A 23,518-nucleotide genomic window follows, 5' to 3' on the forward strand; every position below is an offset into this window, starting at 1 on the left:
AAAAAAAAGTGAAGTGCCCGGAAGTCTGGGCACTGGCTGGAACATAGGAATGGATGGGGAAATAGCAGGAAGTAAGCAGGGCAGACCATGCAGGACTAAGGGTGTGCTGAGGAGTCTGCGGGTTTTAACCCTACAGGCTGTGAGGAGTCCTTAAGGGGAACTGTTTGACTTGCATTTTAAGTAGATCACTCTGGAATGTGGAGTCTGGATAGCTTAGAAGTAGTAGGTTTTTGTTATAGCTTGAGATGTGTGGGGTAAAGGAGAGAGAGACCCTGAATACATCATTAACCAAGATGGGGAACTCTGAGGAGGAGATGTGAGGATACAGGACAATGACAAGTTCAGTTTGAGATATGTTGGCGTTACTGTGGAATCAGCTGGTGGAGACTCTCAGAAAGTGTTTGAACTTGAGTCTAGAGCAAAGTAGTGGGGCCAGGACTTCATGTGTCTCCACAGTGTGAATCAGGAGTTCTCCATTCCGATGACCCTGATCTGTTTCTTAGTCTCGGAATATGTCCAATACATCCTGCCCTAAGGAATTTACATATGCCCAGGAAGCCTTCCTATCTCCTCCCTGTTTACCTAAATCCTTCCTCACTTCTCCACCCCTGGCTACCCTCACAAGAAACTCCTTTAAAACTGGATTGTACTATTCATTTGGCACTTGGCCTGAGCAGTCTGTGGTGGTGACCTCTTTGGGCACGTGCCCGGTCTCCACAGTTAGCACCAGTCAATAGACACTAAGGACTACACTGGTCCAGGCTCTGGGCAAAGTGCAGCGAGCCAGAGAGACACACAGACCTTGTCCTAGTGGGGCTTGCAGCCCAGCAAAGCCTGATGTGGAAGAAAGATTGAATGTGAAGGCATCCAGGCTGCCAAAGAAACACATGCATAGAGATCTTTTAGTCAGGGGGTCAGGGGAGGCTCCCTGGAGGAAGTGGTCTTTTAAGTGGAGCCCTGAATTAACTAGGAAGAGAGGTGAAGAGGAACATTCTAGGCAGAGGGAACGGTTATGTGTATAGGCAGAATGTGTAGAGGCCTGGGAAGAGAGTGTGGTGTGTCTGAATCTTGGATGGCTTGTGTAGCTGGAGTTGGGCAGAGAGGACAGCAAGGGCACCAGATCCCCCAGGGCATTGTGGGCCCTATTTATTCCCTCATTCAACAAATATTTCCTTTTTTTTTTTTTTTCCTTTTGGCTGCATTGCACAGCATGTGGGATCTTAGTTCCCTGACCAGAGATCGAACCTGCATCCCCTGCAGTGCAAGCACAGAATCTTAACCACTGGACTGCCGGGAAAGTCCCTCAACAAATAATTCTTGACTGTAAAATGTATGCCAGGCACTTTTAGGTGCTGGGATTACTGTAATGAATGAACAGATACGTTGCCTTCTACTTGGAGAGATGATAGACAATGAACAAGTAAACAGATACAGAAACAAGGAGATGTAGAAGAAGGCCTCTCTAGAGAGGGTGGTCAGGGAAGGCCTGTGAGGTGACATTTGAGCTTAAGTCTGAAGGATGGGAAAAACAAGCTATCTGTAGTGTTGGGGGAATGGCATTTTGGGCAGAGAAAATAAGCGCAAAGGTCCTGTGGTAGGCATGTTTGAGGAACAAAAGACAGATCCCTTGGCTCGATCCTTGTGAGTGATTAGGAAGAGTGGAGTGAGAGAAGGGAGAGGGGAAACAAGGGCTAGGCCTTTTAGGGTCATTGTAAGATAAGGAGTTGTAAGTGTAAGGTCATCAGATTTGTTTTAAAAAGATAGTTTTGGTTGCTGTGTGCAGAATGGACTGCAGGGGGCCAGAGAGCAAGCAGGAAGACCAGTTTTAGGTCTTTGCAGAAGTTGAGCAATGGTGATGGCCTGAAGAGGATGAGGATGGAAGCAGGTAGAGAGATTTGAGAGAGATACAGGAAATGGAATGGACGGGTCTAGGTGAGCGAATTTCACCTCCTTTCACTAAGAGATGAAATAGGGAGCGAGGACTTAAGGATGACACCCTGATTTCTAGATTGAATGACCAGCTGGTTAGTGATTATCTGGGGTCTTGAGGTATGAGGTGCCTGCAAGATATCCCAAAGGATACACTGAAGTCTGTACGGGTCTGCAGCTTGGAAGAGCGGTCTCTCTAGAGACCACCTTTTGGAATGGTTACTATGGGTGATAACTGGGGGTTCATAGAGTGACTTGAACACCTAGGATAGAATGAGGAGGAGGTGGGACTTCCCCTAGTGGCACAGTGGATAAGACTCCATGCTCCCAATGCAGGGGGCCTGGGTTCAATCCCTGGTCAGGGAACTAGATCCCACATGCATGCTGCAACTAAGCGTTCACATGCCTCAGCTAAGGAGCCCACGTGTGACAACTAAGGAGCCCATGTGCTGCAACTAAGGAGCCCACGTGCCACAACTAAGGAGCCCATGTGCTGCAACTAAGCAGCCCATGAGCGGCAACTAAGGAGCCCACCTGCCACAGCTAAGACCCCACACAACCAAATAAGTAAATAAAATAAATATTAAAAAAAGAAATAAAATCAATCCCTTATTTATTAAAAAAAAAAAAAGAATGAGGAGGAGGAGTGGATGCCAGCAGAGTAGACCAAGAAGTCAAGAGACAGACAAGTGGGACTTCCCTGGTGGTCCAGCGGTTAAGGCTCCACACTCCCAATGCATGGGGCCCAGGTTCAATCCCTGGTCAGGGAACTAGATCCCACATGCCACAACTAAGAATCCATGTGCCACAACTAAAAGATCCCTTGTGCTGCAACTAAGACCCAGAGCAGCCAAATTAATTTAAAAAAAAAGAGAGACAGACAAGTGTCCACTGGGTGTAATTGATGAACATGTTGGTGACCTCAGCGAGTCACCTTAGGGGAATAGTGGGTGGGAGGTGAGGAAATGGGAGACCATGAGGGGCAAGGAGCTTTTCAGAAGTTTGGCCAAGAGTGAGAGAGGGGTGTGGGGAGAAGGGAGAGGTCTTAGATGGCCCTGGGTCGTTAGCCCTTGGTGGTTGCAGGAACCCAGCCAAGGCTTGTGGAGGGAAGGCTGTCTTCCTTAACATCAGAGAGCAAGTCATCTCAGCCCAGCCCACTTCCCATCAGAGGTCTGGGTCATTAGGAAAGTCATTCCTAACCCTGGTGAGGCTGAGGGCTCAAGGTGGGAGGGTTACTCCAACTCCCAAAGATAAGTCCTTGCATGACCATGGTGAACACCCCTGACCCTAATGGTTCATTCACCACCTCCGTTTCTCAAGGCAGTGCCTTCCGGGAGAAAATAATGTATCTGTTTCCTAAATTCTCAGGCCTTAGTGGTCTGACAACCCAAGGTGAACAAACTGAATTGAGAAAGTGCAAGAACAGTAGCACAAAACAATGTGAAGGCAGGTTGCCTACGGAATCGTCAGGAATGAGGAAGATGGTTCTAGAAAGAAGGGGCAAACAAACTGGCTTCAAGGGTCTTTCCACATTGAGACTGTCCGGTCGCCCCTGTCTCTACTCGCCCTTCATTGAGTCCAGTGATCAGACAGCAGTCAAACCTTTTTTACTTTATTGTACAAAAAAAGGGAAAACAAAACTTCCACAGTTGGCCTTCAGCTTAGGCAGACACCTCTAAGCCATTCCCTCCCACCTCCCATGATGCAAATTCAAGTTGCAGTTGTTGTTGAAACCTACAAAAACACTTCTTAAATATTAGGAAAAAAAACGGGGTCAGGGGGAGTGAGGGTCCTCCCACCCCAGCCATCCCATCCCAGTGCCAAAATGCACCGAGTCACCTCTCACAGCACTAACTACCCCCCACCACAGCCCTGTTCGTACTGTAAGAATTTTTCAATTTTTAAAACAGGAAAAAAAAAGTGCCCCAAAGTTGTTTTTAAATGAAAACACATTCCGCTAAAACACAACAGCGCAGGGGTACTCAGGGTAATGGGGTTTTTTGCAGGGGCTCTTGGGAAGAAATAGAACCTACGGACCCCTGTACCTAATTCCAGGATCAGGACAAAGGGGAGTAGGAGTGGGGAGTGTCCCTCCCTAGCCACCCCCCCCACCCCAGCACCATGGCTAAGGCAAAGCAGATGGTCTGCCTTCCTCTGGGAAGGGGACCTACCTTTTCCATCCCACCTCCTAGGTAGAGTTCCCATTCTTCCCCATCCCTTGGCTTTCACTCAGAGGGGAAGGTGGACATGCACAAAGCCCCAATTAAATAGGTCACTGACGTGATTGTTTTTTTAAAAGAAGAGAGAAGCCAAAATTTAATAAAAAACAAACCAACAAAAATTAAACCCACAGAGGCAAGGTGGCTTGGCTTATGAAGAATCTAGGAATCAGGGTACCAAAATGAGGGGGATGGCTGGGAAGGTTTAGGAGGACAGCTGCAAAAGCAGCTTTTGCAGACCTCTTCCCCAGCTGTGGATTTGGGGAGGTGGGGCGGGGAAGGGAGCACACCTGAGAAATCAAAGGAAACAGGCGTGGGGTAGCTGGAGGATATGCGGGGGGAAAGACAGGAGGGATGTGTAAGTTAAGAGCTTCCAACACATTTCTTGAAGGCCAGGTTCAGAGCCCAGGGTGGCTGGGTGACCCCTCAGATGAGCTGCAGAGGCCTTTCCCACCAAATCAAAGCTTTAAGGTTCACCTGGTCTGTTCCCCCTCCCCACAGTCCTGCTGGATACTGGAGACTGGCAGTAGCTCCAATGACCCTGACAGAGGGAAACCAGTATAGGAAACATCAGAGTGGCTTCAGTACACCCCCCAAATTGAATTAGAGATCAAGCAAAGCAGAAGATATGGAGAAAGGGGCCACCCCACCCTATCCCCACCAGGATCAATGTCTCCCAGGCCCTCACCAACCCTTTTACCAGCTTCACAGACTGAGGTGGGCGCCCCCTTCCCTCTTACACGCACAAATGCACATGTGCCTTTGCACACATCCACAGGTGCACCCATGCTATGTATAGGCCACACACGCGCACGCACGCGCACACACACACACGCGCACATACGCTTTTCCATACGCATCAAGACCGTTTTAAAAAAGTCCCAAACCTACCCTCTAAACCCTCCCTCTCCCAGAAATGACAACAGAGACGGCAGCCGAGGTCGGTAGGAAACGTCTCGTTGACAGCTCAGAGCTTAAAAAAAAAAAATATATACACATATATAAAAAACACTTCTGCCCCCTCCCCCCCCCCCCGTGAGTGGGTCCAGGCAGCTCCTTCCCGCAGGGGGCAGGAGAGGGCCATGGGGCAGTGCCTATTTTCCCATAGGCGCCCGCCCTCCTCTCCCATGTTCCCTGCCTCCAGTTCCAACGTAGGGGTCCAGGCTGCAAGCCCCTCTGGAAAGAAAGGGGTCTTCCCCAAGCTTCCACCCTCCCGTGGGTCGGGCTGCAGGTGTAGGGGGCCTCACTGAACTCTCTGGGACGCCCCCCCCATCCCACTCCCAGGTCCATTGTCCATGCCGGAACCGCAGGTGCAGAGGGGGGTGGGCTGGGCCGGTCCAGTGGTGGCTCAGTCTGACGGTTGTGCTCCCTGGAGGGCCCCCCAGGGCTGATGTCTCTGAGGCTGAAGAGTTCTGGCCTGGGCGCCTCCAGTGCCTCCCCCACCACCGTATTTTGTTTAAAAAAAAAAAAAAAAAAAAAAAAGGAAAGAAAGAAAGGGGGGGAGGCCAAGGGGCAGGGGACAGAACATGGGGGAGAAACAAAGGTGGTCAGTCGGGGAGGGGAGCCCCGGGTGGGGCTGAGCCTCAGTTGGAGTCAGAGTCCGAGGAGTCCCCCGAGGAGGAGGAGCTGGAGCTGCTGCCCTCGGACTCGTTGTCCTCATCCTCGTCATCGTCCTCGTCATCGTCCTCGTCGTCGTCGTCCTCCTCGTTCTGCGAGGCAAGGCATGTGCAGTCACCAGGTGGCCGTCCTGGCAGGGCCCCGCTCTCCCCTCCCACCGTGCCCCACCCATCCCACCTCATCCCCATCCTCGCTCTCATCCTCGCTGCTGGATTCGGAGGAGTCCCCGCCGTCCTCAGAGGAGTCCCCGTTCTCATCATCTTCCTCCTCCTCATCCTCATCATCCTCATCTTCATCCTCTTCATCGTCATCCTCAGACTCCTGGGAGGGATGGAAGCACATCAGTGGTCCCTGCCACACCACTCCAGGCACCTCGGACCCCCGCTCCTGGTCCCCTTTCTGAGAGGGGCTCCTTACCGACTTAGACTGCAGGGTAGTCCGGCTGGACTTGGGGTTCGGACCTCGCAGCTTGGTCATGCTCTTACGTTTCTGTAGGAGAGGATGGGGACGTGGGCAAAGGGAGCAGCCATGAGTTCCAAACATCCCCCCACAAGTTCCCTCCTTATCCCAACACCAGCCCGCTCCCAGACTCACATTAGAGATGTACTCTTTATATGCTGCACGGTCCTGGGGAGACAGACTCTGGGGGAGACAGAGAAGGAGGTGCGGGTTGGAACACGACCCAAACTACTGCTGACTGAGCATGCTGGCCAACTGCCAGGCAGTGGGCTGAGCACTGGCTGCCATCCCACCTTCGCCCGTCCCAGTCTCCCCACACCTTGGGTCACTGCAGAGAACCCCAGGGACCTGAGAACACAGCTCAGTGTTTCTGCTTAAGATGCCCTGAAGCCTTTCCTAAGCTACCCTGTCCTAAGACTGTTGGTTTTCATGTCTGTCCTGTTGCTCTACCCGAACGGAGGCTCCAGAGTCAGGGGCTTCCTCAACTCAGAGAAGCCCCACACGATGACTTCCATAGCCTGGCTGCATCACTCCTCCCCAGAAGCCAAGTCCAGAGCCACTGCCAACGCAGTCTGGGGCTCACCGAACTTCTCAAACACTTCAACCCTGCTAATTCCCTGGGTCCTTGGCCAACCTGCCTGGGTGGCTGGGGAGGACATCAGTGACTCTCCCCGCTTTACAGATCTGACTGCTCAAGCAAGGCACAGAAGGGAAGCTCAGAGGCTAGGGGCTGAGCCAGAGTCTAGGAGAGGTCCCCCGGTCCCAGCTGGAGGGAGGAAAAGGCAGTCTGATTTGGGTTTTCCCACTCACTAGCTGTATGACCTTGGCTAAGTTACTTAACCTCTCTGAGCCTTGGTTTCCTTATCTTTGATAGTAATCATTACCCTGAAGGACTGCTGGGACACTGAATGAAACCATGAATGCAGACCAGCCAGCACGATGCTTCCGTCTTCCTTCCTAGGGTCCCCCGGCCCTCTCACCTTGACCCAGAGGTCCAGGTGCACTTTGTACTGCTTCTGCTGCTCCTCGGCCTGCTTTTTGTAGTGCTCCTTCTGGCTCTGGGAGATGCGCTGCCAGCGGCTGCCAATCTCCACCATGCGCTCCTTCAGTGGCAGGTGGTTCAGCTGCCCGTTGGACAGAAGCTCCTGGGAGAACTTCTGGTAACCGTTCCTGGGAGGCGGGGGTGTTGCAGGGAAAGTCAGGAGACCAACCAAGCAGCCCTCCTGCCCTGACCCTCCCCATCCCTAGGGTGGACTCCAGCCCCCAGACTCACATGGGAGGCTTCTTGGGTTCTCCCTGGAACTTCATCTTCTTGGATGAGTTTGCAGCAGCCGGGGGTGCCCGCCTCTCACTCAGCTCTCTCTATGGGGACACCCGGAAAGGTCACACTCATCCTCCCGCCTGCCCCATGCCATCAGTCCTTAGCTGATTCTCCTTTTATGTGCCAGGAAGGAGGAGAAACTGAGGCACAGCCAGGGAGCAACTTCGTAACAACTCACACCTGTGTCAGACAGGCACTGCCGACTGAAAGCGCTTTCATAATTGCACTCACACGACTAGTATCACTGCCGTCGTTTTAGTGATGCATCACTGAGGCTCACAGAAGGAAGTTAAGAGACTTACTTAGGGTCACACAACCCAAGCTGGGACTTCTGGCTCCAAGTCCCACGCAGTGAGGAAATGCCCACCCCGGAGGGTGCTCCTGAGTTTTAAGTGGAGAGAGGTGGCCCCAGCTCCATCCTGCCCCACCGTGCTAACCAGAAGCCCTCTTTCTACCTCATATCGCTTCTGGTCTTCGGCCGCCTTCTTAATCCACATTAGTTTCTCCTTCTTTTCCATGTTGTTCCAAGTCATCTCCATGGCTTTCAAGGCCTTCTCCCGGTCGTTCTGGGGACAGACAGGGGTGTCAGCTGTGGGAAGGGTCACCTAGGGCTGGAGCGGGTCTGCATGGGCGGTGGCAGAACAACCCCTTTCCTATGAAATTAATAATAAAGCAACTACTTTTCCAGAAAAAAAAAGAGAAAGAAAAAGAAAACGGAAAAATAAAGCAGAAAAACAACAACACACACACATACACACACACACAAACCAAAAGAAAGAAAAAGAAAATAAAGAAAAAAAACCCCAAAACAGCCCCTTTCCCACTGCCTGCCACCTTGAAGCGGGCCAGGTAGTCGCCGATGACACTCTGTTGCCAGATCTCCTCGGCTCTTTTGGGCGACTCTGGCAGCTTGCCTGGCTTCCTCTCTGACTGGGCCTTCAGTGCTGCCTCGCGGGCCTTGTACTTGGCCTGCGGAGGGGCGGCAGAGGCGTCAGCCTTCTGGCCACCCCCAGGGGGCGCACGTGGCTCATCCAGCAGTTGAAGGCTCACCCCGCCACCGGCAAGGGTGGGGTGAGCAGAGGCGTGGGCCGGTGCAGATGTCTCCTGCCAGGGGCTCAAGCTGCCCAGCGGCCCTGCTCCCCAGGGAGCCCCCAGCCCACAGCTGACCGCTTCCCGCCTTCCGGCTCGCTGGGTTCCCAGCCCCACCATCTGCGCCCAGGCACCCGTGCGGCTCACACCCCACACACACCTGGGGCAGGGTGAGGAAGTACAGCTAGCCCCCAGGGGAGAAGCAGCCCAGACTCTGCCCGGCAGCCCCTCGGGTCTGGCAAGCCTGACCTTTTTCTTCTCTGACAGGTCATTCCACATGCGGGCCAGCAGGCGGGTCAGCTCGCTCTCTGAAAGCTCAGGCCGCTCCTCCTGCAGCTGCCGCCGCTTTTCTTCCGAGAAGATGAACATGGCTGACACGGGCCTCTTGGGCTTCTCTGAGCCACCCTTGTAGATGTGTAAAGAGGGTCGGGATCCACGGGGTGCTCACGGGGAGCCCCGCCTCCGCGCCCCCCCCCCCAGGACCTGCTTGGTCGTGCCCCCTGCCCACCTTGCCCCCTTCCTGGGAGGGCTTCTTGGAGGCTGGACTGGTGGCTTGCTTCTTGTTGATGTTCAACATCTTCTCCTCCCCCAGCACCCGCTGCTGCTCCTCCTCAGGCAGGCTCTGGGTGGGGAGAGAGGGCAGCACAGGGTTGAATGTCTGGTCCCCAGGCTGCTTCCTGGTTGTCTTAAGGGCGTTGCTCACCAATCCCCCGGCCTCTCTCTGCCCACTGTCCTCCAGAAAGGAACACTCACCTCTAGAAAACGGAGCAGTTCCACCTCATAATCCTTCTTTTTCTGGGAAAGGAAGGGGAGTCAGGGTCAGCATGGGGGCAGCCTCACTGGAGACCCTCCCATGCTCGGGGGACAAACAGTAGCCCTCAGCAGACCTTCCAGAGCCTGGACAGGGCCTAGTCTCCCTCCATAGATGGTAAGCGCGAGGCCCGAGAATCTGCCTGGATCAGCCCAGATGCTAAACCTAGTACAACACCATGTCTGAAGCAGGTGCCCAGGGGTCAGACCTCATGCTTCAAACCCCCAAGGTCCTCCAGGAGTCCTCCCTCTCCAGGGCTGGCTCCTGCCACGGCTCACCTGGTCGCACTTCTTGTGGTAGGCATCCTTCTCCTTCTGGGAGAGCAGCTTCCACTGCTGGCTGCACAGCACCATGCGCTCCGTGCTGGGCACGTCCTTCATGTTGGCCATCAGCTCTGCGCAGTACAGCGAGTAGCTGTTCCTGTCACGACCGGCAGCGAGGGAGGAGCGGCCCTGTGAGCGAGCTGGGAGGCCCAGGGCGGCAGCCCCCTCACCTGCAGAGCCTGGGCTGAGGCCCTCCCCCAGCCCGGCTCCCTAGCTGCCCACCCGCCCCAGGGCAGCGCTCACGGAGGTGGCTTGGTGGGTCGCCCGTCAAACTTGTCCTTGAGCTGGCGTTCGGCCTTGGTGAGGGTGGACTTGGTGATGCCCTCCTCACTGATGTTGAGCTCGGGGTGCTTCTGGATATAGTCACGCATAATCTCCTGCAGGGTGAGGCGGGGGGGGGATGGAGGGCAACGGGGTGTGGGGTTAGCCGGGGCCGGGGGGGTGGGGGAGAGCCGCTGGGAAGGGGAGGCAGGGAGCAAAGCTGGGGGGTGGCCGTGTGTCTGCTGTGTCACACGAGACGTGGTGCCCTGCCCTGCCCTAGCCTGAGATCTCATGGGGGGGGCGGGGCGGGGAAGGTAGGGGCAGAGGTGAGGGGCCCAGGAGGCCCCTCCCTCAGCGGTAGGACGGGGAGAGACTGCCTGCCGCAGAGCGCGGAGGCCGCAGAGTCAGAGGGCAGAGGCTCGTGAAGAGCCGGGCGGGGAGGAGCGCAGCGGAAGCCTAACCTCGTACTCCTTCCGCTGCTCCAGGGCCTTATGAATCCATTTCAGCCTCTTTTTGTCCGAGAGCTGAGACCACTGCTTCCCCAGGGAGTCCTTCACCTCCTTCGTAGTGGCCTGCAAACCAAAAGCCGTCAGACACACACAGGCAGCCAGGGGCAGGGGGGAGGGGAAGGGGAGGGGGACACAGAGGCCCCCGCCCCCTCAGGCCACAGGAGGTCACGAGAGTGTCCCCCACAGGCCAGGAGGGGAAGGCAGAGAGGCGGCGGGGAGGGGGGCGGGGCGGGGGGTCCCGCCTGGGTGCAAGGGGACAGGCTCACACACGCACACATGCACACACTCGCACGCCAGCTGGCCCAGGCCCTGTCCATGCAGCCCACCCCTGGGGAGGGGCCTCCTCTCCTGCTCCCCTGCACCGTGCCCGGCCGACCTGGCGCGGCTCCCCCTTGCCACTACCGTGCGCCCTCCCTGCCACCCCTTGGCCGGACACTCACATCTGGCCGCACTTTGAGGTACACCTTCTTCTCGTGGGTGTACCACAGCTGCTGGGGGGTTTTGGGCTTCTCAGGGATGTCCGACTTCTTGGCATTCTGGATTAGGTCTGGGTGATCCTCCCTAGCCAGGGCACGGGGAGCAACAGTCAGTGGGGGGAGGGGGATCCTGCCAGGGCAGACCCAAGCTAGCTGCCCCACCCACCAAGGCTCCTTGGCCTATCAGCTGGGGCCTAGTGGGACAGCAGTTGCCTGCCGGTCCCTCCCCTTGAGCCTGAGCCACTAGGGTCTACAGGTGACCCATCCATCTTCCGTGCCTCAAGTGCCAGGGTCTGGTCATTGCTACCCTCTCCTGCCGCACCCAGCGCCCTGTGGCCCTCCTCTGGGCTCCACTGCCTTACCTGAATCGGGCGAGGTTTCGCTCAAACTCCTGTTTCTCCCTCTGGAAGTCCTGAATATATTTCATCTGGGGGGAGGAGGTGACGGGGTCATCCACAACCCAAGGCCTGAGCTACAAAACCCACTAAGTCCTCCTTGCTAGCTATTTTGCCTCCCAGTTGGTGATGTGTACAGAGAATGTCATGAGCACGAAAGGGATGGCGGTCTGCCTTCCAGTGGGCTGGGGATGGGGGACTCAACCATAGCCCAGACAGTGGGAGCTACAGGGGTCTCCCAGAACACATCCTACATCCTATCCCCTCCCTTTAAGAAAGGGAAAGAGTCCCAGGAAGGGGACATGGCATTATCCAGTCACACAGTAAGCAGCGACAGGGCTGGGACTCCCCGCAACACTACCCCTCTGCCTTTCCCGAACGCCAGGACACTCCCAGTGAGAGTCAGAAGATGTAGGCCTTGCCCCTGTCACGCTCTCCTCCTGTGTCTGTGGCAGCTAATACTAATCTGCCCCCTCAGAGGTGGCCCACAGGGCAAGTGGCAGGCTGAGTCCTGCTTCCAAAGGGAGATCGCAATGAAGGGAACCCAGAGTGAATTCTTGCAGCCCAAATCACATCTTAATAGATCTGTCTTCTGTATCTGGATTTTTTCCCCCCATCTGCTACCTTTGGGTCCCTGGCTGTCCTTGGCAATCCTGACATCATCCCCACCCCCACCCCCTTCCTCAGTCATTGCCACCTTCCCTGCCTCTGATCCCTTCTTCCAGGCTCTTGGCTCTTTGGCTCCTTGAGCCCTCCCTCCCCCAGCCCCGTCATTCTCCTTTGCTGCTTGGCTTCCCTTCCTTTGCCTGCACCGGCTTCTATCAGCCTGGTCCTCCCTTCCCACCATCCCACCTCCATCCCGGTATCCTTCCTGCCTCTCCGCACCCCTCACTCTGACTTCCTTTCCAACCTGTCTCTTTCCCTTCCTCATCTACATCCTGTCCTGGCTCCCACTCAATGTCCATCTTTCCTTTATGCCTCTTCTTCCCAGATTCACAAACGAGTTAGCACTGGAGGAGGCCAGGGGCTCAAGCTGATTGAGCCCAACCCCTGCCTCTCATCAGGCGCAAGAAGCGAGGCAGCTCCACTTCCCTCCGAGGTTCCCGCAGAAAACCGGGAGCAGAACCCAGCTTCCTCAGCCCCAGTCGCAGCCCTCCTCATACAAAACAGCAGCTTTTAGAGCCGGAAGGCACCACCCAGATCAGGCTCACTCTCCACACCTCAGATCAAGATCAGGCCCGAAGGACAGAAGTAACTTACCGAAGGGCACACGCACAGCGATACAGTGGTAGCCAGGAGAACAGGCCCAAGGCCCGTGTCCCCTAGGCCAGCACTCTGTCCACTCTACCACGGAGTTTCTTCTATCCCTCCCTGAACCTGAGACCCTCTGCCTCTCCCTCCCACCCCGTGGAAATGTCTCGGTGTTATGTGTACAGTCAGTTCTGTGCCGGCCCCATCGCAGGGGTCAAGAATAGCTCCAGCGATTCATACTCCGGCTTGGCTCAAGCAGTAGTTGCAGACAGCCGGATCTACCCAGCCAAGCTAGCTCCTCTTCTGGGTACAGAACCAGGCCACGTGAGCCCAAAGCCAGGGTGCGCAGACCAGGAAGAGGGCTACTCCCAGTGCTGGTGCCCTCCCGAGAGCTGGCTGCCTGCAACTCTGTGTCCTCTCCCAGCAAATAAATGTGCCCTCTTGTCTCTCTTGGTGCCCCTTGCCAACATCTCTCCCTGGCTCCATCTCACCATGTAGCATCTCCTTTTGTGTCTCTCTCCCCACCCCATCTCACTCGTGTCCCAGCTGCAATGCTTTGCTGTCTATCTCTGCAAGGTACCGCATGATCTCACTGTGCTGTGTCCACCCCTGCCTGGGAGGCTGGGCAGCCCCTGCCCAAGGTTAACGGGCTTGAGGGTCTGGGAGAGCGCGAGGCCACGAGGGACAATGTGTGCAAGGGGAAGCCCGCCCACATAACCTGTGGATGTGGCAGTGAGAAAAGCACTAGGCAGGGAGCCTGAGCACTAAACCGGAGTCCTGGGACACGATACCCTCCTGCACCCCAGTTCATTGCCCACAAAATCAGGATAACCCAGTCTCCCGGGGTTACCTCTACAAGCATCAAACGAGACCATGTGGGGAAATATCAGAAGTGAACAGCTCTGCAGGCCTAACAGTGAGGACGTGTGTGTGAAAGAACACTACGGGTTTTGCCTGCCTCAGTCAGGGTTACACCTGCAGCAGTGCCCACGCCTGAGAGTGTGTGGGCCTGGGAGAGGGTGATCGGGTGTGGCTGCCCAAGGCCCTACCCTGCTCAGCTGACCCACCCACGCCCCTGATGCCAGGTCCCTTGGTCTAAGCCCTCACCACCCCCGACAGATGACCTACACCATACCAGCTGCTCCCGGCCCCTTCCCTCCCTGCACCTTAGTCCCCCTCCCCCCACCTTCTTCTTCTCTGGCAGCTCTTTGTATTTCTTGGACAGAATCTTGGTCAGGTCCAGGTTGCTCATCTCGGGGTGGAGTTTTGCGTACTTGGCCCGCTTCTCCATGAAAAAGCGGAAATAAGGGGTCAGGGGCTTCTTTGGGAAGTCCGGGTGTTTCTGGAAGGAGGGACAAGGACATGGTCAAGGTGAGACACTGTCCGTTCTTTGGACCTTGCCTCTCCAAACCTTTGTGCTCCTTCTCCTGGAAACTCACCTTGAGTTTTTTGCCTTTGTAAGGATTTTTAACATGTTCCTGAGCATCGAGGATCAATTCTGTCAACGTACGGAACTTCCTCACCTGGAGGAGGAAGGGAGGTGAGTGGAAGGGGAAGTTCCGAAGAGGGGGACACCACCCAGGAACGAAGCCTTGTTTCCCAATTGGCCTTCTCTACTTTCCACTAGACTGAAGTTATCAAAGGAGGAGGGCAGGGGCTGACAGTGACATAACCCAGGCAGCCCTGACCCCCAGGCAGACGCCCAGGCACTGGTCTGTGCTTACTGCAGAGGCCCAGGCCGTCAGTACACAGCACAGGACAGCAACAAGGCAACCACCTGACCTCGAAATGGTTGTCCATGTCAGCACCTCATTCAATCCCCAGAACAGCTCAGGCAACAGATTCTCTAAGACGGTAAGTATTCAAGGCCACACAGCTAGAAAGTGGCAGAACTGAGAAGTCTTGGTCAGTGCTGTCAACCGTGCCACCTCCCGAAATGCACAAGGGCGACCACAAGAGCACCTTGCCTAGCCTCTTTCCTTCCTGTTTATAGATTTCTGTTCCATCTCCTCCACCAGGAAGGTTGAGGCAAGGGTAAGTGTAGATGTGTGTTTGAATGTGTCAGGAAGGGGGTGGGGGGATCCTTTACCTCGTTAGAAATCTCCACCCATTTGAGCTTGCACATGTCTCCAGAAAAGTCTTTAAATGCTACTTTTTCCCAGTCCATATGTGACTCGGTGGTTTTGAACTTGGAGCTGTCATTGGATGGAAGGTTGTTCTTCATGCATTCCAGCAAAGTCAGCATGTCTTCCTGGGACCAGCGGTCTGGGGAAGGGTAAGAAAAGCCATCATGCCCGGCTCATGCCAGCCCCCATCTGCTCCCCAGTCCTTAAGCACTCAACCCTTCCTTCCCAGAGCATCCCAGACCCTGATTATTTCCCATCTGAAGGCATACACAAGACATGGCCTGGCCTTAAGGAAAAGCCATGGCCATACAGATTAGAGCGGGGACTCCAGTCCAGACAGCATCAGGCCTAGAAAACCGGACTTGGACTCAAGTCTGGCTTACTTCAAAGCTATTATCATTTCTAACATGCCAGCCTGACATGGGTTACAATTTACTGTAGTGAAGTGGGGGGAAAGGAAGCTACAGTGATTTGGGACACTGTTGGAGAACAGCTAGCTTATCGGAGAAGGAAGGGAAGGAGGGAGGCAACACACCTAAACGTGAAGCTAAATTCAATCCAAGTTCTAGGTGGCTACCCTAAATGTGCAGACTGAGGAAGGGGTGTGGGCAGTAAGGAGAACCCATGCTGATGATGTTTCTCTCCAGCGCAGCTAGAAACTAACATTAGAGGCATGAGTATTCCACCATCCTACCCCTCCTCTCAAACAGGACCAAAGGAGAATTTGGGTAAAACAATGGTAGAACCATACAGGGCAGCTGTGAGGCAAGGCAGGCAGGTGGGCAAACGCTCCCAGGGCCCTGCTCCAGGGAGACACCGCCCCTCCGCCCCCTCCCCTAGAATTCTGAGTTGTCTTCTCAGTCCAACTCCCCATGGAGGCAAAAAATGGAGTCTGGACCAGCTATTTCCAGCCACTGAAAGGTAGCTCCAGTGAGGACTCTCTGGAGCGTGGCTACCCTGAGCTAGGAGGACAGCTATCCAAGGCTAGGAGTCAAAAGGGCTCTTGTATTTACATCTGGTAACCTGGGCCAGGGTTTCCACAGATGGGTCACATGAACCCATAATCCTCTCTCCTCTCAATGTCCCACAGGCATTGCCAGATGCTCAGATTCATCCTACCCCCTGCCACCCTACACACTGGATCCCCACTGGGTGGGGTAGGGTGTAGTTATTTATCTTTGAGACCTCAAGCCATCAAAACACCCTTTCTCTCCAACCTGCCTCACCAAAAACTGTCCTCTTAATAACAATAAAGAACCTGAAAAGCCTCCCCAATCCTTCTCATCTCCCCCTTCCTCCACATTCCTCATCTTCCCTCCCTTTCCAGGACACTGTTGGGGACACACTAGAGCTGACGGGGAACCCCAGAAGGAACACTTGCATATGCCTCCTTCTCCCCCTCTGACGTGGGGGTAATGGAGTGTGAAAAATACAGTTTATAGGTTCAAGGCCAAATAATTTGGGTTTAGCCAAACCCCCAGTGTAAGGGATGTTTGACACTCAAGCCGCTCCCTCCCATATCATTTCAGAGAATGCAGACTGGAGAAAACCTTTAGAAGGGGAGTGGGCCTTGCAGACCTACGTGAGAAAAGAGGATTTAAGTTAAAGAGGCCTGAGGGTCGGGGCTCCTACCTTGGCCTTTGGGGGCGGCCATTTCCAGGTCTGTGGGGCAGTCGGCTTCTCCGTTCATTCTCCAGCCGTCCAGCCACCTCCTCGGTCGTGCTGGCCAGGCAAGCCGGGGTCAAAGCCACCTCACCCTTTAGAAGAGACACGAGTCCCCACTCAGGCGGGCTGAGAGGTGGGGGACTGTCTATCCCTCCCTCCCCCAAAGGGGAGGGGGACACAAGCCCACACTCTCAGAGACCCAGCCAAGACTCTAGGAGGCTTAATGAGTTGGTGGGGGTGGGAGTGCGCTCCTCCTCTACCTCCTAACTCCACCCCCCCCGCCCCCCAGCCCCTACAGCCCCGCTCCTCGGCGTGCGCCCTCCCCTGCCCACGCGAGAGACTGCTCCCTGCTCCCGCGTGCAGCTATAGCACCCGCCCTCCGCCCTCCTTCCCCCACCCCGGCCAAAAAAAAAAAAAAAAAAAACCACTCCTCCTCTTCTGTGCGCCCCGCCCCGGGGAGGCCCTAGGCTGGAGGGCGGGGGAGGAGGAAGGGCGGGTAAAGGGCGCGCGCGGCCGCGGAAGCGGGCACGCGTTGTAGTCTCCTCCTCCCGCTCCCCCCGATCGGTTCCCCCCGCCTCCGCAACCCGGCGGGGACCCGGACGCAGCGCAGCCGCCGCCGGCCCCGGAGCTCAGCGGCCGCACCGCCCCCGGGGACCGGATCCGGATTCCCGCCGCCCTCCCCCTCGGGCTCCCGACGCCGTCCCCGCCCGCCTGGGCGGGCGAGCAGCCGGAGAGAAGCGGCCTGGCCTGCCCCCCGCCCCCGAGCCACCCACCCCGGCCAGAGGCGCCGCCACCGCCCAGCCACCCCGACGCGCACGGAGGAGCCCGGCGCAGAGGCGCGACCACGGCGGGAACCGCCGCCTCCTCCCCCGAGCTTGCGGCCCAGCCCCGCCGGCGCCCCCGCCCCGGCCTCCGGGGAGCCGAGCCAAGGAGAGGGCGGGAGGACGGCGGCCGGGAGGCGGGGGAGCAGCGCTCACCGGCCCCGCCGCCCCCTCCGGCGGCCGGAGAGAACTGCGCCTGCCGGCTCGGAGAAGCGCGGGCTCCTCCGCCTGCGGCCGGGGCTCGGCTCGGGCCTCGCTTCCTGCCCTCCCCTCCCCCGGTTCTCGGCGTCCTCTCCAGTGCCCTGGTCCTCTCTCGCCCAGTTCCCTGCCCGGAGGTCGCCCCGGGTCTCCCCCGGGTGTCCACCGCACCCACGGCTCGCGCCCCGACCCCGGCGCGCGTCCTCAGCCGCCTCGGTTACCCGGCGCAGCGCGGCCTCCGGACTTCCCGCTCCGGCGGCTCCCTCCCCGGCTCTGAGCGGCGGCGCCCTCCCCCGCTCGGCCGGGCACAGCCGCAGCTCCCTCCCGCGGCGGCAGCGGCTCCTCCTCCGGGCGCGGCGGCGGCGGCGGCGGCGCTGGGGCGGCGGCTGCTGCTGCTGCTGTGGCGGCGGCGGCTGTGGCTGCTGCCTGCTGCTCCTCGCGGCGAAAAGCACAAAGCACAGCGCCCTCCGCCTGCAGGCAGCCCGCCCGCCGCCCGCCCGCCGGCCCCGGCCTCAGCTCGCACACCCCCCGCCGCCGCCGCAGCCTCCGCCGCCGGAGCGGGGAGGAGGAGGGAGAAAGGAGGAGGAGCGGGAGGGGGGGCGGGAGAAGCGGGGCAGCGAGCGCGTCCTTCCCCGTAGAGCGCACACCGACCCCCGGGGAGCGAGCGCCAGCCCGCCCGCCTCGCCGGCTCCGCTCCCTCCCACAGCCTGCCCGGGCGGGCTCCGCGGGGGGCAGCTGGGAGGAGGGGCGGGAGCTGGGGGGACCCGGGCGGCCGAGGCGGAGGGAAGGAAGGAGGGGAGGGGGGTGGTGGTGGTGGTGGTGGTGGTAGTGGTGGTGGCGGCGGCGGCGGCGGCTGCCGCCGGGGAGGGGGGGGCCGGGGCAGGGAGACACGCAGCCGCCCGGATGGCGGCGGGGCTCGGAGCCGAGGCAGGCGGGCGGGCGGGCGCCGAGAGCGACCTCGCCAGACCCGCGGGGGAACTAGCAGGCTCGGCCGGCGCGGGAGGGAGGGCGCGAGGTGCGGCCGCAGAGAGGGTGCCCGGAGGGCCCCCAGGCGGCCGTGGAGGCTCAGGGGTCGGCTGCAGCCCTGCTCCGGAGCTCTCTCCCCAGTCTTTCCAGCTCAGATTCGGGCTTCCACTCCAGCTCTCATACGCTCCCCTCGCCCGCCTCGCTGAGCGGGCGGTCCGCGCCCACCCTTATCCCCGGAGCGTAGCCACCGGCTCGGGGCGCACGCACGCCGATCGCGGCGCCAGGCTTCGGCGCCTGCCTCGCGGTCGCCTAGCTGCCAAGCAGCACACACGCGAAACTTTAAAAAAAATTATCCCTACAAAATATCCTTGCAAATTAAAAAAAAGAAAGTCTCCTTCGCTCCTTAAACCCCGCAAACGGCGAGGGGGCGACGGGCTCCGGCGGAGGAGCCTCTCTGGGAGCTGGTTCAATCCAGCCCGGCATGGCTCCCCAGGCCTGCCCGGGCGCATGGAGATCGGCGCCGCCGCCACTCTCAGCAACCCCTCTCCCCCGAAATCGGCGGCGCCGGGGCTCACTTACCGAGCGTGTGAATGGGAGCGCGAGCCAGGGGCACCTTAGGGGTGCGGCGGGCCGAAGAGCCGAGCCGCAGCTCCGCCGCAGCCGACGCCGGGGCAGCAAGTCGCCAGACAAAGCCCGAGATGGCGAAGCGGAGCGACGGCTAATGGCGAGCCCCACGCGCCGCGCTCCGCCCGCCCCGCTCCGCCCGCCCGCCCGCCCGCCTCGGCGCAGCGCAGCGCCGCTCCGAGCGCTCGCCCGTCAGAGCCGCCTCGGCGCCGCCGCCGCCGCCTCCCGGGCCACCCGGGCCTCGCCTGGCCCCTCCGCCTCCTCCGGGCGGCTTAGCCTCACCCCTTCCCTCCCACCGCGCTGGGGGCTGCACGAAAATAAAAAAAAAAAAAAAGAAAAGGAAAAATGCTTTTTTTTTTTTCCTTTGGTAGGGCGGGCGTGTTGAGACTTTCGGGTCTTTTTGCCCCCAGCTCGCACTCACCTGCGGAGCCGCCGGGAGGGCTGGGGGTGGGCGCGCGGGGCTGGAGCCGGCGAGCGCGGGTTGAAAGCTAGCCAAGCTCTGCAGCGCCCGACCCGGGCGTATACGCCGCCGCCAGTCCCCGCAGAGAAATCGTCCTCCTACCCCCGCCTCCATCGCTCTGCGTTTCTCTTCCAATCAGCCGATCGCTTGGCGGCTCCTCCATTCTCCGGCCAAGCCCGCTGCCTAGAGCGAGCTCCACTCCTCCATCTGCTCGCCCGGCTCCTCGCTCCCCTGCCGCGGCCGGCGAGACGACGTGGGGACGGAGGGGGATTTGCGAGGGAACCTGCGGCTTCCCGGTCCCATTGCTCCCTCCCCGCTGCCTCCTGCCTCCTGCTTCTCTCCTGCGTCTTTCCAACTCTCCCTTGTCGCCACTGGTGTGTGTCTGAGTGTGTGCGCGCTTTTTTTTTTTTTATTGCTCTTTGCTTTTGCAACCCTGGAGCCAAAGGGGGGGGGATAGAAAGGGGGGGGGGTGTTACCAAAAAGAAAAAAAAAAGCAAGCAAAAAGCTCTTAGGTTTGTAACACATTGGAAAACCGGGGGAGTACCCCGCCTCGTCCGATCTCGGTGCCCCGCGAGGGCCTTCCGGGTTTTAGAGCGAGCCTCTCGCTATTCTCAATAGGGTTTAGGGTCCGAGGAGTCCGAGCAAATAATTCTCCCCCTGGGCCGTAGCAAGGGGGTGTCAGGGTGAGAGTTGGGGGGCATTTCTCAAGAAGCAAAACCATCCCTCCCACCCCCGCTTCGGTAGCTGGGCCGGAGTCCGGGTTGAGAGCAAAAATCCCGGTTGGTTTAGGCGAAGAGGATTCCGGGGCGAAGTCGGAGCCGCGAGCGCGCTTCGAGCATCTCCCCTTCGGTCTCTGCCTCCTGTCCCCTGCCTGCTCCCCGTTTAATTTTTTTTTTTTTTTTTTTTTTTTGCCCCCTCTCCTTTAATCTAATTTCTTCCAACTCCACCTTTGTTGTTAACCGGCGTCACGCCCGGACTAGCCAATCCCCGCCACGCAATCAGCTTGTCAAAAAGGCTCGGCCAGCCCTGGGAAAACAGGCCGCGGGCACTGCCCCCCCCAACCCTACCCCCCGTCCCCCGCCCGGCGGCGGCGGCGGGGAGCCGCGAGGGGAGCCTTGCACCCCGGCCTCGCCGCCCGAGCCGCAGCAGGGCAGCCTCCTCGTAGATTTCCGCTCTCCACCATCCTGAGGGCCGGGGAGTTTAGGGCCTGGGCGGGGATCGAAAGGCCTGGGCGGGACCACCATCTACCCTCCCACTGCCGTCGGCTGTGGTTGTCTGTCTCTGCCTCTCCTCCTCCGAGGAAGGTTCATCTGGACGCAGGAAGCCAGAAGACAGTCTGAAGAACGCCTGCTTCCAATAGGCGAGCCTACGGTTTGGGCCATCGCTCCGGGGGCAGAGCCATTGCTCCCGGGTCCCGGAATGCCAGTCTACCACACCAACACTGCTACGGCCCACATCTCGGCCAGCGTGGGTCACCGGCCCCTTTGGACTCTCCCCTGGCACACAGCCTTTTCCAGCCTCACACAACAGCCTCGCTGCTGCTGTAATTCCTCGTCTCCTGGGAGAAATGAGATTCCTTTCCCAGGACTTCCATAGCCCACATCTGCCACGTTTCACAAACAGGGAGGAAAATCCTGTCAAGATCTGGTGTGTCCGGATTTTTCAGTGGGTAGGGCATGTAGGAGGGGCCGATTTACCTTGATGCTAATGAAGCTTAAGCTTCAGGGCTCCTCATCGCAGGGCCTGTTCAAGGTCCTGTCCTTAATTTTGATTCATCATTTGGTATTATTTTTGAGTCTCCCCCTCCCCTCCAGTTGTACAAGTTTCAGCCCCACAAACCCAGCTCTGCCCTTGGAACCTACAGAGGGCATTTTGTGTAGGACCAAGACATCTCACACTGCACTTGGAGCCTGCAGGGACTGACTTTCTTGTTTTGACTGGGAAACAGCAAAGGGTTTGGAGTCAGAAGTCCCAGCTTCCGAGCTTCTCGGCTTCCCAACCTTCTTAACAGTGTGAGTTTGACTGAATCTCTTAACCTCATCTGGTCCCAGTTTCCTTGTCTATAAAATTAAACTAGCAATCCTATGTTCTCTGCTTTCCTCGCCAGGGGCTGGAGGGTCAAGTGAGATGATGTACGTAAAACTGTAAAATAGTCCACAATGTCACTTGCGATGTTTACAATGAGACTTAGACCCCAAGAAAGTTCCAAGTCTTCCACACACAGATCTGGAGTCCAGGTGTCCTGGCTCCTGGACCTGAACTTCTTGGCTGGGCCAAGGGGCCTTTCGGTCAAGGGCTTTGGAATAAAACAGGATGAACATGAATCATAAGAATGATAATTATCATTATTATTTTTTAAAATTAATTAATTTATTTATTTTGGCTTCATTGGGTGTTCGTTGCTGTGCGTGGGGCTCTCTCTAGTTGCGGCGAGCGGGGGATACTCTTCGTTGCGTTGCACGGGCTTCTCATTGCAGTGGCTTCTCTTGTTGCGTGCAGAGCACAGACTCTAGGCGCGCGGGCTTCAGTAGTTGTGGCATGCGGGCTCAGTAGTTGTGGCTCACGGGCTCTAGAGCACAGGCTCAGTAGTTGTGGCACACGGGCTTAGTTGCTCCGAGGCATGTGGGATCTTCCCAGACCAGGGCTCGAACCCGTGTCCCCTGCATTGGCAGGCAGATTCTTAACCACTGCGCCACCAGGGAAGCCCAAGAATGATAATTATTGATTTTTCATTTCTTGGGCAGCAAAAATCATAGCTGGCACTTTTCCCACTTGGAAACCAATTGGCTTGTTTTACATCTATTGTGTCTCTGGTGAGGTCAGGAGTCTAAGACTTGGGCTATGGGCCAGAGCATGAGGAAACCTACCCTTGGTCTTTTTTCTATGCCGCCTCTCCCAATTCATTCCCCCCTCCCTCCCAGTTTTCTGCCCTGTGCCTTGAAGCAGAGCCTCAGCATTCCACAACCCCAGCCAGGCTGGTGACAAGGCATAATCCTAGTTACTCATTCTCCACTTGGCCCCAGCCTTTCCTTGGGTTGCCAGTATCCCAGCACTAGCTCATATAAAACCCCTACTGTGCCTGGAATGCATTAACCAAAGTGTGGCACTTAAATTCCTAGTGTACATGGAGTAATTTTAGATGATGTACAGATGAATATATTGTTTTCAAAGTTATGTATGTGTATTTGGAAATGCTTTTTTTTTTTTTTTTTAATTTAAGATAGTGACATAAACCTGCTTCTTTTTTGGGGGGGGAGCTACTGTCCCTTATTTATTTTTTTCTTTTTTATTGAGGTGTAACTTACAGATAATAAAGTGTACACATCTTAAGAGTACAGCTTGATGCATTTTTTACCTATGTATACATAGTATACATGTTACATATATGTATGTATATATATATACATATGTATACATATATATATATAATGTAACTACCACCCTGATCAAGATATTGAATATTTCTAGCATTGAGCAAGCTCACTCAAAGTCAATATTCTCCTCCAAATGTCACCAGTATTCTGAGCTATTGCCAAAAGATAAGTTTAGCCTGTTTTTGGAGTTCATATACATGAAATCTTTCAGTATGTATTCTTTTACATCTAACCTCTTTCACTCAACATTATATCTAAGATTAATTTATGATGTTGCACGTAATAGTGGTTCGTGCCTCTTCATTGCTATGTAGTATTCCACTGTATAAATATACCACAATTTATTCTTTCTACTTCTAATGGGCAAATGGGTTGTTTCCAGTTTTTGACTACTATGAATAAAACAGCTTCAAACCTTCTTGTGCCTATATTTTGGTGGATATATGCATTCATTCCTCCTGGGTGTATTTCTAGGAGTGGATTCCTATATCATAGGATATAAATATATTGGACATTATTAGATACTGCCAAGTAGTGTTGTCAGTGTTTTTGGATTTGGGTCATTCTAATAAGTGTGTAGTGATATCTCATTGTTTTAATTTGCAATTCCTTAATGGCATATGA

The 23,518-nt window shown here is 56.6% G+C and overlaps 1 protein-coding gene across 5 annotated transcripts; it reads right to left on the reverse strand.

Annotated features, from left to right (window-relative positions):
- Positions 1-5,608: 5,608 nt before the first annotated feature.
- On the reverse strand, positions 5,609-19,863 carry UBTF (upstream binding transcription factor). 5 transcript variants are annotated; one of them, XM_036836843.1, is made up of 21 exons: positions 19,482-19,863; positions 16,419-16,543; positions 14,750-14,925; positions 14,100-14,183; positions 13,847-14,002; positions 11,377-11,441; positions 10,979-11,099; positions 10,491-10,601; positions 10,012-10,145; positions 9,724-9,865; positions 9,388-9,429; positions 9,143-9,256; positions 8,884-9,039; positions 8,380-8,514; positions 8,001-8,111; positions 7,498-7,586; positions 7,205-7,394; positions 6,360-6,407; positions 6,183-6,254; positions 5,943-6,086; positions 5,609-5,857 (listed from the first exon to the last, which is right to left on the reverse strand). In XM_036836843.1, the coding sequence occupies exons 2-21, from the start codon at positions 16,474-16,476 to the stop codon at positions 5,732-5,734; spliced, it is 2,274 nt and encodes a 757-aa protein (XP_036692738.1). In that variant the 5' UTR covers positions 16,477-16,543; positions 19,482-19,863; the 3' UTR covers positions 5,609-5,731. The 5 variants fall into 5 exon arrangements, with proteins under 5 accessions (XP_036692738.1, XP_036692737.1, XP_036692735.1 ...); XM_036836842.1 differs by lacking the exon at positions 19,482-19,863 and adding an exon at positions 19,016-19,154; XM_036836840.1 differs by lacking the exon at positions 19,482-19,863 and adding an exon at positions 17,692-17,828.
- Positions 19,864-23,518: the final 3,655 nt, after the last annotated feature.

This window comes from Balaenoptera musculus, chromosome 20 (genome assembly GCF_009873245.2).
Source record: "Balaenoptera musculus isolate JJ_BM4_2016_0621 chromosome 20, mBalMus1.pri.v3, whole genome shotgun sequence".
NCBI lineage: Eukaryota > Metazoa > Chordata > Mammalia > Artiodactyla > Balaenopteridae > Balaenoptera > Balaenoptera musculus.

Excerpts from the sequence above, each read along its gene's own strand:
- UBTF (XM_036836843.1), bottom strand. The coding sequence starts at position 16,476 with ATGAACGGAGAAGCCGACTGCCCCACAGACCTGGAAATGGCCGCCCCC. Across the intron at positions 14,926-16,418 it reads GGCCGCCCCCAAAGGCCAAG|ACCGCTGGTCCCAGGAAGAC; the intron begins GTAGGAGCCCCG and ends ACCCTTCCCCAG. Across the intron at positions 14,184-14,749 it reads GGGTGGAGATTTCTAACGAG|GTGAGGAAGTTCCGTACGTT; the intron begins GTAAAGGATCCC and ends TTCCTCCTCCAG.